Here is a 14,698-nt window from a genome sequence, read left to right as displayed (position 1 = left end):
CAAAATACATTTAGTCATTGTCCATCTGCAATAATCAATTTTAACTACATTGGAGAAAATTTATTTACATTTCTATAGACAAGTATCATTTGCATTACTCATAGTTTTCCTCAACTTATAGGGTTGTAAAATAGCTCAAAGAGATTGAAATACACAGATAACTCTGAAGGGCACACTAGACAAGACTCCCAGTAATTTTGTTTTATTACCCTTTTGAAGTAATTCACATTATTTTTTTCTGATATTACATTCAAGCTTAAGAGGCACAGTTTTATCCTGGTGATATTTTAGGTGGCAAATGCATACATACATTTAAGGCTTGTCTAACATTACTGAGAGATCATTATAGCTGCTTATTTCATTTACATTTTTAAATGGTATCATTTATAGAAAATAGTTTGTAGTAGAAAGGAATATAAAATAAGAATGCATTTTTCTGGTTTTAGTTATAAGACATTTTTATACAATTTACTGAGGTACTTTACATAACATCTTTTTAAAGTATGAACATATTTTGTTTTTCTCCTTCAAAATTTAAAAACATTTTTATTAAAATATACCCTGTGTATGTGAGAGAGAGATTTTTAGAAATAGTTTTTCTATGACTTACTTTAATAGAAAATATTTTGTGAAAGAGAATGAAAGCTAGTCTGGTATATCAAAACACAAATCTAATGCAAATCAATGTCAGAGAAATTTAATCAGCTTAGTTTTATCATAGCAAATTGAATGTCTGGCCATCATTAATTTGTAGAGGATACAGAGTCAAGTGAACTTCCTTAACTAAATTATCTTCCTTTGTAAACTGCTGCAAAGATACTCTCTTTGAAAGCACACAGGAATATAGCAGTTTTCTGGTTGTCAGTGGTGTCCTAATGGGCATTATTGAGTTTTATTTATAAATATTTTCAAGTAAAGAGTATCAACACACAAAAGAGAGCTGTGACTCAAAAAAGTAAAAAGTCTGTCTAGAGACTAAAGAGGTTTTCAATTCTTTTTCTACTGCTTCAGATACTTGACCTAAAAGCATTCTGATGAATCTCCATTACTAGCGAAGTCATTACCGAGAAAGTAGCTCCCTGATCCTGCTGTGGAATGAGTAAGAATGAAAGAAAGAAGTGGGGTTATAAAGCTCTGGATTAGGAAATTGATAAAATACCCTCAGAGGTGTTTAAGAGTGAATTAAGATAAAGCAGATGTATGTATACACAATGGGACACTACTCTGCCATAGGAAAAGATGAAATTGTGCCATTTGCGACAATATGTGTGGATCTTGAGATGATTATGCTAAATGAAATAAGTCAGACAGAAAAGTTGAGAACCATATGATATCACTGATATGTGGGATATAAAACTGAAAGCAACAAAGGCATAAGACAAACAAACAAAGAAACAAAAACTCAGACACTGACAACAGTTTAGTGGTTACCAGAGGGTAAGGGAAGGGGGTGGTAGATGAGGGTAAAGGGGATCAAATATATGGTGATGGAAGGAGAACTGACTCTGGGTGGTGAACACACAGCGTGATATATAGATGATGTATTACAGAATTGTACACTTGAAACCGATGTAACTTTACTAACCATTGTCACCCCAATAAACTTTAATTAAAACAACAAAAAAAGAGATTTTGAAATGAAAGAGCTTATGTATCTGGTAAAAGTTGGTCATAAATCTTCCCAAATATTCTTGTGTATACTCTGAAAAAGTGATATGACTGCTCAGGGAAGAACAGGGCATCTATTTTGAAGTCAAGTATTAATTAACATGGAAAATCCGGCAAATCAGGAAATGCCCAATTACATCATCTTCTACTCCTCTTTATTTTGGTCATCAGTTGACCTCCTAGACTGTCCTCGTTGTTCACTGTGGTCTTTATATCCTGATTTATAAAGCTCTTCTCCATCCAACTTCTTGTGTAATCATGGTTACCTTCCAATTCTTAAGAACATGTGACATCATGTGCCAAACATAATAGTAATCAACTGTTAATGAATGAGGATGAATAAATGAACTTTTCTAAGACCCATGATGTTTTCCAGGTTTCACAGGGTAACCTGGATCACCTTTCTCTAGCTTAGATTCTGCCTAGGGCTGCTAGGGCTGCCATAACAAAATACCACAGACTGGGTGGTTTAAACAACAGAAATTTATTATATTTCCTCACAGTTTGAAAGCCTAGAAATCCAAGATCAAGATGTTGCCAGCTGTGGCTTCCCCTGAGGCCTCTCCTTCACGTGTCGGTGCCAGCCTTCCCACTGTGTCCTCACATGGCCTTTGTTCTGCGTGTGCACATCCATGGTGTCTCTTCATCTTCTTATAAGGACACCACTCATATTAGGTTAAGGCCCACCCATATGATCTCATTTAAATTTAATTACCTCTTAAAGGATCGATCTTCAAATACAGTCACCTTCTAAGGCACTGGGAGTTAGGATGTGAACATATGAATTTGGGAGGCACACAGTTCAGTCCATAACAAATTCCTACAAGAAGCTTGGATTTAGTGAGGCTTAAGTAAAAGTTCTGCAAATCATGGCATAGTCTCGCTTAGATGCCTCTTTGGGAACCTCAGCCATGGATTGTGAGGATTCTGTTACAGCCAGCAGAAATCTTAGTAGCCTAATATGAATATTAGTGAATGTTATAGTGAAGTTCTGTACAGGTAGTGAAATTCTGTATTTTTCTCATTTGTATATGTCTATTTTGAAGACATCTAGTTATCATTAGCAATCTGATTGCTTGTAATGGTTTTAGTAATTTAAAAGTATCTCAATCTATTACCTTTCCTTTTTCCTCCCAGGGCTCAAGAAACGTATAAAAGACACTGTGATGAAAAATTTGTGATTGATATGATTGCCTTTCAAAAAGCTTGTGAAAGATTACTAGATGCGAAAACAAAAGCTGCAATTGTGAAAGCGAATTCAGGCCTTAAATTTCCCAGTGGAATAACAGAATGAACCAATGCCAAATCACATCCTGTGGTCATCTTGAATTATGGCCCTTATTTTTAGTTAAAGGACTTTGAAATAATACTATGAAAGAAGAAATACTCTATGTCATAAGTTGGATTTGTATATACATTTTCTTAAAAATACAGAGTAATGAAAATGTTTCTCTTATTGATCATAACTTAGCTTAAATCAACTTGACTTGGCACCCCCTAAAGATTCCTTATATATCCAGATGTCCAAGGAACAATTAAAATCAATTTCATTTATTTCTGGAAATATTGCAAAAGGCATTGCTTATATTGTTTCATATCCGAGTGCAGCAATTCGTAAGATATTTTCAGTTTCCCTGGCAATCTTAGAATAGCAATTTTTGCCCTAGCTGCTGACTTTTGTTAAGACACAGTGTACTTAGATTAATTTCATTATCTGCTTTCATATGATTAATTGTATTTCCTGTTTATTTTGTTAAAATGATTTCTAAATTTATTTTTTCCAAAATAAAGCTTTCACCATGATATCAGTGATTCATGCTCTTATTTAAAAAATCAGAAAATTTAAAATATAAAAGATAAGTTAAATATTCCTATTAACTTTTTTGGCTATCGCAAGACTATAAATTGCATCGTCGGTAAAGTCCTGAAGTCATGACGTATTTTTCTGTTTTTTGTTGCAAAAATGAGTCATGACTTTTCTGATGACCCAATATTTACTTTCGATGCATTTTCCTTTTGCATATATGTGAGGGTAAAAAGGAGAGGAAGAGACAGAGAGAGGACATATATGATTATGTAATTGTGATCATGAAGTATACAGAAATGGTATATGGTAATTTTAAGTCTATTTAATACATATTGATGGTATAAATTTTGAAAAACAGAACAATTTAAAATATATAGAAATCCTATTCAAAATTGAGTTAATTTTCAATAATTTTTATTTATCTAGAAAGATAAATGTTTCACTATTATATAATAAAATATAGGGAATGTCATTCAGAAGTTCTCTTTACTAGTCATCAGTTATATATGCAAGTTTTAAAATTGTCTAATTTTATTAGTCTGTGGTAAATTTCCAAAAAATTAACTATTGTACAGCACCTGTTAATCAGTTGTGCTTCTATGCTGGATTGCTAAAAAATATTGGTAGTATTTTTCAATTTTTTGTACAATAATAGTTGTCTATTTAAATCTATGGCACCAGCTCCCATTTTCCTGTTAATTTGAACATAACTAATAAGCCAGGTGTATTGGTATTTCTGATTATTTTTCAAAAAGAACAACACGAGAAAACTGTGAGGTAGTAAAAAGTGTGATTGATGTAGGTTCCCATAACAAGTTATATAATCTTTCTCTTACCCCAGTTTTCTGTTCTATATCTGGAGCTAATACATATATTTTTCTGATTTAATGAAAATATAATCCATGTCATATAGTATCGTTATGATTCTTAAATGAGAAAACATAAAGCAACACAATGCCTTCACAGAGCAAGTTCTTAAAACGCTGACGTTTTCTCTGTGTAGTTACTGGAGTATTTGCCAACTACCTATGTAAGATTTGAGGGAACCATCAAGGAAGAGTAAAATTTTTTGTGTGATATATTTGAATATAATTCATTCATTTAATCAATACATTCATTTCATGTTTGTTTCCCTCAATCTATGCTCCCATGCCATAACATGGATCTTTTATAGCCTTAACACACAAGTGATCAATAATTTCCTCGATTATTTCCACTTAACTGAGCTTCTTGTAGGCAAAGCCTGTTTTACTTGCCTCTGTGTTTCTATTACTTTGCACTAAGCCAGATTTTATATTACACACAATGTTTTTTTTTCATGTTTATAGCTCTCTTTTCATATTTATGTGCTATCTCAGGTCATCTTATAACCTTTTCTGCCACTTATGATTATATTTTGAAGAATCAAAAATCTGTATTTCTAGCTTCTATCTCTAGTTTTAATGTTCCCTATATTTCCAAGTGCATGCTAGATACCTCTACTTTGAAGGCCTAAAATATTTTTTAAATCATACATTAAAATGGAATTCACTATTTTAACTATCCCCCCCAGCCCCAGTCTTGCTTCTCCTTCAGTGTTCCCAATTTCCCATAGATTTATAACCATCTAATTTTTTTTATATTAAATGTATAAAAGATATCCTTGACTCTTTTCTCTTACCCCACCACATCTTATTAAATATGAAGACCTATAAATTTATCTACAGGATTCTGACAGAGACTGGCTCGCTTTTCACCAAACCTATTTTCTATTTTTCTAGGCCACAATTAGTCTGTATTCCTAGGACACTTAGCCTCCCTTGCACAGTTAATTGAGGCACAGGACTGAATTCTGACCAATGAAACCTGGGTAAAAGTGATTGGCAGCCCCTCAAAGTATGTACCATGCACTACCCTCCATGATCATTCCTTTCCTTTGCCACCTAGGAAAACACATGCTAAAGATGGCTGAGTCACAGTGTGAAAAGAGCCTGGGTTCCTGAGTCACTGCATGTAATGTGACCAAGAACACCTCTTTTTCTCCTTACATGATCCAAAAGAAAATTCAATTATATTTAGGACTTTGTAACCCCATTAATTAAAGTGCCATACTGAAGTCAAGGTTAACAGGAAGAAATAGCAGCAGGTTACAGTAAAACAAGGGGTGATGGGGGAAAAAAGTGATTGGAGCCAAAGGGATAACATAGTGTGAGCCCCTTCTCTGAATAGTGAGATACTGATAGAAGAAAAGCTTTCTTTTTACTTCTTCCTAGGTTTTCCTTAGAAGCGGTGGTCACTACAGGCACAAAGCAGTATTCAAGGATTGCAACAGCAGCATCTCATCTTAGAAGAAAACTAAAAGAGGTTAATCACCAACTTTCTCTTATTTTTCTTTCTTTAAACCAGGAGTTACTTTGTATTTTGTTTCTGATAATCAATCTACTAGTCCAAATTATGTAATAATAGAGTACAATGGTTAAGAACACAGGCTCTGTTACCAGAAAGACCTGGATTTAAATTCTTTGTCATTCTGTTAATTGTACGGCCTAGAGAAAGTATTGGAGCTCAATAGAAATTGCACTTTTTACATTCAGAGATGAAATAATGTATATAAAGCATATAGGACATTACAATATCATGATAAGCACTTAGTTCATGGTAGTGATACTTATGTACAAAGACAGTAGAGATTTCATGAACTCTTGAGAAATGGCTCAATCTCTTGAAATTCACCTGATGTCTTTTTGGTACCATTGTATTATATTTTGAAGAAAATGTTTCTTAAAGTTAATATATTTGTCTGCCAGCAGGAGTGAGTCTTTGAATTACAGAAGTTAACAAGACCTAATAAAGTCATTTTGGGGGGATGCGAGGGTGATGGACAGGACAACAGCAAGAGAAAGGAAGCCATTATGCAAATACATGTTCATTCATGTAATCACACAGAGCAAGCTTAGAAGAAGATTCTAGAAAGGTTCCCAGATAAAAATGTTTTGCCTATTATTTGACTATTCTGCTTATCATTTTGACTATTATTAACTACAATCACTTGTTATTGGATACACAATATTAAAAAGAAATATAAATTATAATATCAGTAACTGAAAATGTGGATGGGGAGAGAAGTATAGAGTTTCTGTATGCTATCAAAGTTATTTGTTATCAGCTTTAATAGGATACCATAACTGTAAGATATTTTATGTAAACTTCATGTGACCATAAAGCAAAAACCTGTAGTAGATACACATAAGATTAAGATAAAGGGATCAAAGCATACCACCACAAGAAGTCTTCAAATCAAAAAGGAAGCAAGAGAGGATTATTATATAATGATAAAGGGATTGATTCATCAAGAAAGATATAATGATTGTAAATATTTGTTCACCTAACATTGGAGTAACATATAAAGTAAATATTAACAAAAGTAAAAGAAGAAAACAACAATAATAAATAATAACTGAGGACTTTAATACCTGACTCATAACTGTGGAAAAGTTATCTGACAGAAAATTAATAAGCCAGCAGATTTGAACAACATTATAGATAAAATGGACCTGGTTGACATATATAGAATACACATTCCTCTCCAACACACATAGATCATTTTCCCAGATAGATCGTATGTTAGGTCACAAAACATGTCTCAATAAAGCCACGATAGAAATCATATCAAGTACCTTTCTTATACAATGCCATGAAACTGGAAATAGATCTAACAGGAGTAAAATTGGAAAACTTACAAATACAATCATGCACAGCATAATATTATTTCAGTCAACGAAAGACATCATATATATGATATTGGTTCCATAAGATTTTAATGTAGCTGAAAAGTGCCTATACTTGGTGACGTCGTAGCTGTGGTGTTGTCATACTGCAAGGCGTAACTCACGTGTTTGTTTGATGCTGGTATAAACAAACCTACGGCACTGCCATTCATATAAAGTATAGCACATACATTTATGTATAACGTCATCAGATCTTGTCTGTTTTTTATCTCTGCTCTCAACATTCTCTGAATCTCCAATGACAATGTTTAGTTTAGTTTTTACTATTTCTTCCTTGAATCTATCTTGCATATACTTCTGAAATGCAAATCTGCTTTTTGGTTGTGGCCTCATTGCTAGAGGATAAAGTTAAAACCCTTTTTACTTAGAAGAAAAACAATCTTTAATGATCTTGCTAGTTCCTACCTTTCCAGCTTTCTTCCAGCAGAACTCTCAATTCCAGTGTTCCAGATGTTGAACTACTTTTTTAATTCAATTTATTGGGATGACATTGGTTAGTAAAGTTATATAGGTTTCACGTGTAAATTTTATAATACATCATCTATGTATTGCATTGTATTTTCACCCAGAGTCAGTTCTTCCATCATATACTTGACCCCCTTTACCATCTTCTACCACCCCTTTTCCCCTTACCCTCTGGTAAACACTATTGTCTGTGTCTATGAGTGTTTGTTTGTCTTGCTTGTTTGTTGCTTTCAGTTTTATATCCCACATATGAGTGAAATCATGGTTTTCAACTCATTCTGTTTAATTTACTTCACTTAGTATGATAATCTCAAGATCTATCCATGTTGTCACAAAAGCGGTATTTCATCTTTTCTTATGGCTGAGTAGTAGTCCATTGTATCTATGTACCACATCTTCTTTATCCAATTACCTATTGAAGGACACTTTGGTTGTTTCCACATCTGTGAATAATGGTGCAGTAAACAAAGGAGTACATATATTTTTATGGATTAATGTTTTTAGATTTTGGGGGTAGATAACCAGAAGAGGAATTACTGAGTCATATGGTAATTCTAGTCTTAATTTTTTGAGGAACTTCCATATGGTTTTCCGTGGCTGTACCAATTTACATTCCCACCATCAGTGTATGAGGGTTCCTTTTTCTCCACAAGCTCTCTAACACTTGTTATTACTTGTCTTGTTAATCATACCCATTCTAACAGGTGTGAGGTGGTGTTTCATTGTGGTTTTGATTTGCATTTCCCTAATAGCTAGTAAAGTTGAGCATTTTTTTCATATATCGGTGCCCTATTTGTATGTCTTCTTGGGAGAAGTGTCTGTTCCGGTCCTCTGCCCATTTTTTAATTGGATTGTCTGTTTTCTGTTGTTGAGTTGTATGAGTTCTTTATATATTTTGGATATCAGTCCAGTATCGGAGGTGTTGTTTGCAAGTATCTTCTCCCATTCAGTCAGTTTCCTTTGTTTTATTGATGGCTTCTTATGCTGTGCAGAAGCGTTTTAGTTTAATATAGTCCATTTGTTTCTTTTTGCTTTTACTTCCCTTGCCTTTGAGGTCAAATTCATAAAATCTCTAAGACTAAGGGCCTTAAGTTTAGCACCTATGCTTTCTTCTATGCAATTTATCGTTTCAGGTCTTATATTTAGTTTTTTTATCCATTTTGAGTTAATTTTGGTATATGGTGACAGCAGTCTAGTTTCATTCTTTTGCATGTGGCTTTTCAATTTTTCCAGCACCATTTGTTAAAGAGGGTTTCTTCTTTCCATTGTATGTTTTTGGCTCCTTTTCCTAAAATTATCTGCCCATACATAAGTGGGTTTATTTCTTTCTTCTCAATTCTGTTACATTAGTTTGTGTGTGTTTTTCTGCCAATACCATGCTGTTTTGATTATTGTGACTTTGCAGTATAATTTGAAGTGAGGAAGTATGATACCTCCAGCCTTGGTTTTGTTTTTTTTTCCCCCCTCAGGATCACTTTGACTATTTGGGGTCTCTTGTGATTCCATACAAATATGATGGGTTTTTTTGTTCACTTTTCTCTAAAAAATGCCATTCACAATTCTCAAATTCCTCTACCTGGAGTACCCTTATTCCCTTGTCTACTTAGAAAATTTCTGATTGTCCCTTTAGAGTCAAGGGGCCTGCTCTGTAAGAGTTTTCTCATAGTGCATTTCTCCATTATAATCCTTATTATGTGGCATTATGACACATTGGTTACTTGCTGTTCTACCCACTTGACTGTAGAGTCCTTGTATTTTATTTTATTTTATTTCATTTTATTTTATTACTTCTTTATCCCCAGTGCTAAAAAAGTCAAGGAAGAAAGATATTTTTAATTTTCTGTGTATGCTATTTAGTCCTCAGACTGTTGCAAGAACAAAGGAATGCTGTTTAAGATGTTTGTTTTGATTAAATTTTTTTTCCTGTTTATAGGCAACAGATTGATAAATATATTTTACACACTGATAACACTGAGATACAGGCATTCAGTAGCACTAAATTTTCTGGAAGAAAACTCTCTTCTGCCTTATTTTTTGAATTAACTATCTCTACTGTTCTGCTGAGGAATCAGTTTAGGTTAAAAGCCCCATTTATAGTAATTTCAATAATTCTACTCTCCCTGTTTCCCATATTTAGAGGGGAAACAAACAAACAAACACGAATGCTGACTTTTTTTAGAATTTTGCTTTTTCTAGAAATGTGGTTCTTTAGATAAAGAAGAAGAGTGATTATGAGAGTTTAAATAAAGGATGAAGTACTTTATCATAGCTTTGGAAAGAGTTCTTCACACACTACCTGCATGCATAATTGTTGACTACTACTTTCTTGGTGTCTTGTCTCCCCTCCTGCTGCCACTATGCTTCTAGAATACAGATTGCAGTCAGACTTCCTATAAAAAGGTGAACCACTCTCATGCCTTATGCTACACAAAGTAAAGGATTTTGGAAAACAGGAAAACCACCTGATTATCATACAGACATTGATTTTCTTCTATTTAAAGTGGGGAGGGAATGCTAGCTCAGGAAAAAGAAAAATTAGCCCAGGTTTCTAGATGTTCCGCTAATTTGCCTCAGAGTACAACATGTGGCCTTTGAGATGAGCTGGATGTCATGGAAATGGCTGATGTGCACTTCAGAAATTTGTAGACGCTAGCCTTGTATTCCCGATTTTGATGTGTGGTAAAGGTCTCGACTACAAAGTCACCTTCATACATGGAAGAAAATAAACACAGCACATCATAAAATGTACTTACTGTGTGTATGCGTTAAGTCTGTGGGTATGTGCATGTATCTCCATGTGTATATAAATATACAGGTGCCAGTTTGTAGGTGCAAATGAGAGTGACTGAAAATGACTGAAGCTAGGAGAAGCAGTGGCTCAGACACTCAGCCAAAGGAAACATCTCTCGGGTTTTAGTGCCTGGAGTAGGGATATATGGAATGGTTTCCCAGACCAGGAGGAGGAAAGGCCTTTGATCTAGTTTACCTTTAGAGAATGAGAGAAATAGTAATAACTGGTGACAACAGAAAGGGAACACCTCGTGGCAGGCAAGAGGTAGTAATATAAAAGTCCAGGTAAGACTGGATCTGGATTTTGTGGGACCTGAAGCTTATTCAACTTGGGAAGAAGCTCTTTTACAATAGAAAAGTTATCTGAAATTACAAATATGAATTTAGTAGAAGACCTTGGAAGGGGGATGTAAAACAAGGGGTACTGGAACTTAAGCCTTATTATCTTCATTATAAATCGAGTACAGCCTGGAAACCTGGAAATCCCTTGAAGAGAAAAGGAGAGAATCCACGAGGAAGTGTGAGTGTCAGAGCTGCAGAACCTTCTTTTATCTTCTTAGGAATAGAGGCTGTCACCAATCAGGTAAGAACTGAATGTTATTTTTTTTATAATATAAAGGAGTTCATTGATATGCATGGTTTTTAGAAGTCAAGAAATATTTGACTTGATATAGATTTACCTCTATATTTCATATCATTGCTTGCTCTGTCATTTCAGGATAACCTCCTCATGCTTAATACCCCAAGTAGTCAGGAAAGCGTAACAGACACTCCATGTCAGTGGCTTAGCCAATTAGTTCATTTCTTACTGATACTATGCATCCAGTGGGACTGACAGAGTTGCCACCATTTTGTAGCTTCGGTGTCTGTTACTCATGGGCTACTATGGCAAGGAAAGAGAGCATGGTGGGAGGAAGGTTGTCCAACAGCCCTTAAAGGCCTCAGCTCCAAAATCAATAATATGTTGCATCTGCTTACAACTTTTTGTCTAGAACCTTTCACATTGACTTGCTAACAAAAGGGCTTTGGGAAATGCTGGAGTCCAGAGAAAATGTTTTGGGTGCGTGCACAGCCGTGCTCACCTATAGTGAGGAGAATATTTGGGTGTTCTCTTTAACCAATCATCACAAGGAAACTATTTCTAATCTTCAGACATATATGAAAATTTAAGGTCTATGTCCTCCATATATATTTAATAACTAGCATAGTGATTGGTATGTAGTGAGCCCTTAATACTTGTTAAATAAGCAAGTAAATTAAGGAATAAATGAACAAATATAGACCATTCCCAGTGACTCTAATTCCTGTAAGAAGCAAAAAGCAAGCATTTGTCCTTAAACTATCCATCAAGAAGTCCCTAATACTATAACTTAGCTCTGTTGTTTTTTCTTCTATATCTTTTTTTAGTTCTGTCCTGATTGTTGCTTTTACTAAATAAAGATATTTGCATTTCAAAAATCTTACATTTTTGTCAAGTGAGGCAGGTTTAGAAAATAATTTGAACTCAGAGTTTTTAGTAGGATTGATATATTTTTAAACAAAAGTAAATTTGACAGTGGGAAATTAAATGTAACAAAAAGTTAGGCCCAGGGAGAATTTGACTGTCAACTATAGATCTATGTGGCTCCTGCTTCAGGAGCAGCTAACAAGGAAAGCTGAGAAAACAGGAGTTTTCTTTAGAAAGGGGAATGAATTATCTATATAATTCTAATGAAAATGTTTCCTTGATTACTTTATTAATGATATTTGTTTGGGGTGATATATACATATAGATAGATAGATATAGATATAGATAGATATAGATAGATATTTAGATATATAAGATTAACTTCTTACGACTATTATTTAAACATATTTTGTCATGTCATTTTTTTCATTTGTAATATTATCAATATAAATTTTTTGTCATGCAATTTTACAAGTTACTACCATTGAAAATGAATTTGTTTCTACTAAAATATATTTTGCACGGTGAGCTGTATAACATAGCTTATTGCACTACAGTACCATTTGAGGGACATTTTATTTTACCTCTCACTGGCTGAGGTCTGGTGCTGTCGTAAAATATTGCATGTGGGTTTTTTTCCCCTCCGTTTCACTACTGCTTTGTAAAGAATTGCAAAATCCAGCAGAATTCACCTGATTTTGCCTTTCCCTTCCTCCTATAAATAATAGGCAATATCCCTGTTCTGAAGCCTGACTTTTCTTTGAAAAGATCAGCTTGCACCCTTATTTCATGGTGTCTGAGTTCATCACCAATGAAGAACCGTGGGGAACCATTTCCACTAATGAACTCTGTGCTCCCCAGTGTAGCTAATTTCTTCACCCTTGTGGTCAGAAAGAGCTCATGTCCTTTGCTTCCAGGGTGTAACCTAGACACTGGGGAGAAGATGATACCCTGTGTTTTTCCAAAATGGCCATCTTTACAAATCATGAACAATTTTTTCTCCCAGAAGTTTTCTCTTAGGATTTTTTTTCTTTTTTTCTCTTCCTCTCAGAAACTTTAAACTTACACAATATGCAACTGTCCCTTGTTGGAAAGGGCATTTCAACAGATTTGATTTTCTTATATATTTTTGCCTTTCGTACAACTTGATGAGTTGCTTCATTAATCTCTTGGTCTCCCTGCCTCTCCTCCATCTGTATCACTAGCAGATGGAGGCAGAATTGCTCAGATATAAAGGAACAGACTTCAACTACAAATATATCACAGAGATAGCAACCAAAGATACTATATGATTATTGGACAGTAAAAATTACATAAACTTCATCTATTATTTAATGTAACTGTTCATAACATGGGCTTTCACAATTTGTAATCATGGTTTATAAACTGTGTACATAACTGTTTGCATAAACTGTGACCTAGTGATTGTGGTACATAATTTGGTATATAAACTATGACCTTGTGATTGTGGTTTCTACATTTATTAAAAAAAATGTTGAATACCCACTATGTGCCATGAACATAGCTGGGGATAAAATGGAGTGCAAAATAAGATCATCTTTGTTCTCAAAAATATATAAGTAACAGTTTTCAAGGTACCAGGTATTTAGGGTACACATAAAAAATAGTTAGGGCAGAAGTTTTTCCTAAATATGCTATGCTGCTGGTCTTCTAACGTTCACATAGAAAACCTTTATGAAGCCTCTCAGGCAAACTTTATCCAACTTTATCAGTATATATTATATTGATATACCCATAGCAATGAATCAATCCATCCATTTGTCAGGAAACAAATCTTTACTGAGCTCCTATTATCCGCAATATATTGTGCTTGGCCTGTGATGAATGCAAATAATCATAAGGCAATGTTCCATCTTTGCTCAAGGAATTTAAAAAAAAATACTTGGTCAGATTAAAAATGCACATGAAATAGTAACGTAACAATAAAGGAGAACATGTGGTGCAGCCCAGTCGACGCATACAGAAATCAATGCTGGGCACCCCCATTTGGAAGTTGCACCTCAGGCTGTAATCACATGCACCATCACCTCCTCCCTGATCCTACCAAAGCCGCTCATCCCAGGGTCCCACCATCCAAGGCAGACACCAACGCATCAACCTGGATCCCACTACGCCAATGCTCCCCAATCTGCCCTTCACCTAAAAACCTGGAAACCCTTTCCATTTAAAATCTTTAAAATCTATTTCTTAAACCAAAGTTCTGTTTGTCATCACTAGTTTAGATCCTCCTTGTCTTTCACCTGCATACACTGCAAAACAACCACTTAACCCGTCTTCTCCCAGGGCCTCTGTCTCCATCCCTCAGACACATTGATCTTTCTAAAATAAAAGAAAGAAAAAAACAACAACAACCAGAGCTGCTTAGCTAAAACATAAACCCCAAATGCCCCCCCTCTTCAGATGAAAATATAGACAATTTAGCATGACACAGAAAGCTGTTTGGATTTAGTTCCTCATCCTGCCTCCAGCCTCATGTCCACCCGGCTTTTCCTGTGCACTGTGTTCCAGGCACACACAGCCGCTCCGAAGGTGGGGCCCCTTGTGCCAGGAGTGTTCGGCCACACCACCTGCTTGTTTTGGCTCCCACATATCCTAAGTGAGAGACTGCCTACATATACCTCCTTCAAGAAAATCTCTCGCACTCCACCCTCCTCTTCCACTCTGAGTCTGGTGTCCCACCCTTGTGTACATATGGCTTTATACATATCTGTCATTTCATATATATATATATAT

General features: G+C 34.9%; 1 protein-coding gene across 1 annotated transcript in view; it reads left to right on the top strand.

The window, feature by feature from the left end:
• The window catches only part of LRRIQ3 (leucine rich repeats and IQ motif containing 3), a 162,442-nt gene extending 158,989 nt beyond the window's left edge, over positions 1-3,453 (top strand). Inside the window, exon 8 of the mRNA XM_019643989.1 lies at positions 2,806-3,453. Coding sequence (XP_019499534.1) covers positions 2,806-2,962 — 157 coding nt within the window. The 3' untranslated portion in view covers positions 2,963-3,453. The remainder of the gene's footprint in view (positions 1-2,805) is intronic.
• Positions 3,454-14,698: the final 11,245 nt, after the last annotated feature.

This window comes from Hipposideros armiger, unplaced genomic scaffold, assembly GCF_001890085.2.
Source record: "Hipposideros armiger isolate ML-2016 unplaced genomic scaffold, ASM189008v1 scaffold_84, whole genome shotgun sequence".
In the NCBI taxonomy this organism is placed as follows: domain Eukaryota; kingdom Metazoa; phylum Chordata; class Mammalia; order Chiroptera; family Hipposideridae; genus Hipposideros; species Hipposideros armiger.
This window is presented reverse-complemented; position numbering and strand designations above follow the sequence as displayed.